Source organism: Nanorana parkeri, unplaced genomic scaffold (assembly GCF_000935625.1).
Source record: "Nanorana parkeri isolate BGI_ZX_2015 unplaced genomic scaffold, ASM93562v1 scaffold3612, whole genome shotgun sequence".
In the NCBI taxonomy this organism is placed as follows: Eukaryota; Metazoa; Chordata; class Amphibia; order Anura; family Dicroglossidae; genus Nanorana; species Nanorana parkeri.
Window position 1 is genome coordinate 5,674 of NW_017309880.1, and position 272 is coordinate 5,945.

General features: G+C 53.3%; 1 protein-coding gene across 1 annotated transcript in view; it reads right to left on the reverse strand.

Moving 5' to 3' along the window:
- The window catches only part of LOC108803332 (synaptic functional regulator FMR1-like), a gene marked incomplete at its 3' end in the record, with an annotated part of 5,459 nt that extends 5,233 nt beyond the window's left edge, over positions 1–226 (reverse strand). Inside the window, exon 1 of the mRNA XM_018575180.1 lies at positions 8–226. Coding sequence (XP_018430682.1) covers positions 8–226 — 219 coding nt within the window. The remainder of the gene's footprint in view (positions 1–7) is intronic.
- Positions 227–272: the final 46 nt, after the last annotated feature.

The window sequence follows — 272 nt, forward strand, 5'->3', positions numbered from 1 at the left end:
ACATCACCTCTCCGTATATCCTGAATGTGAACGTCTCCTCGTCCAGCTCCACGGCTGCGACTCCGGGAACCTTCCGAGCCTGCTGGATGTTCACCCCGTGTGCGCCGATAGCCAGACCAATCAGATCTTCTCGTACCATAAACTCCTCCCGATACGACACCGCGATCTGTTTACTGACCTGTAATGACATCATAATGGTATCATCCTGCAGGAGGAGGAGACTCATAGCTCCTCCCTCTTCTATGTATCACCCTGCAGGAGGAGGAGACTCA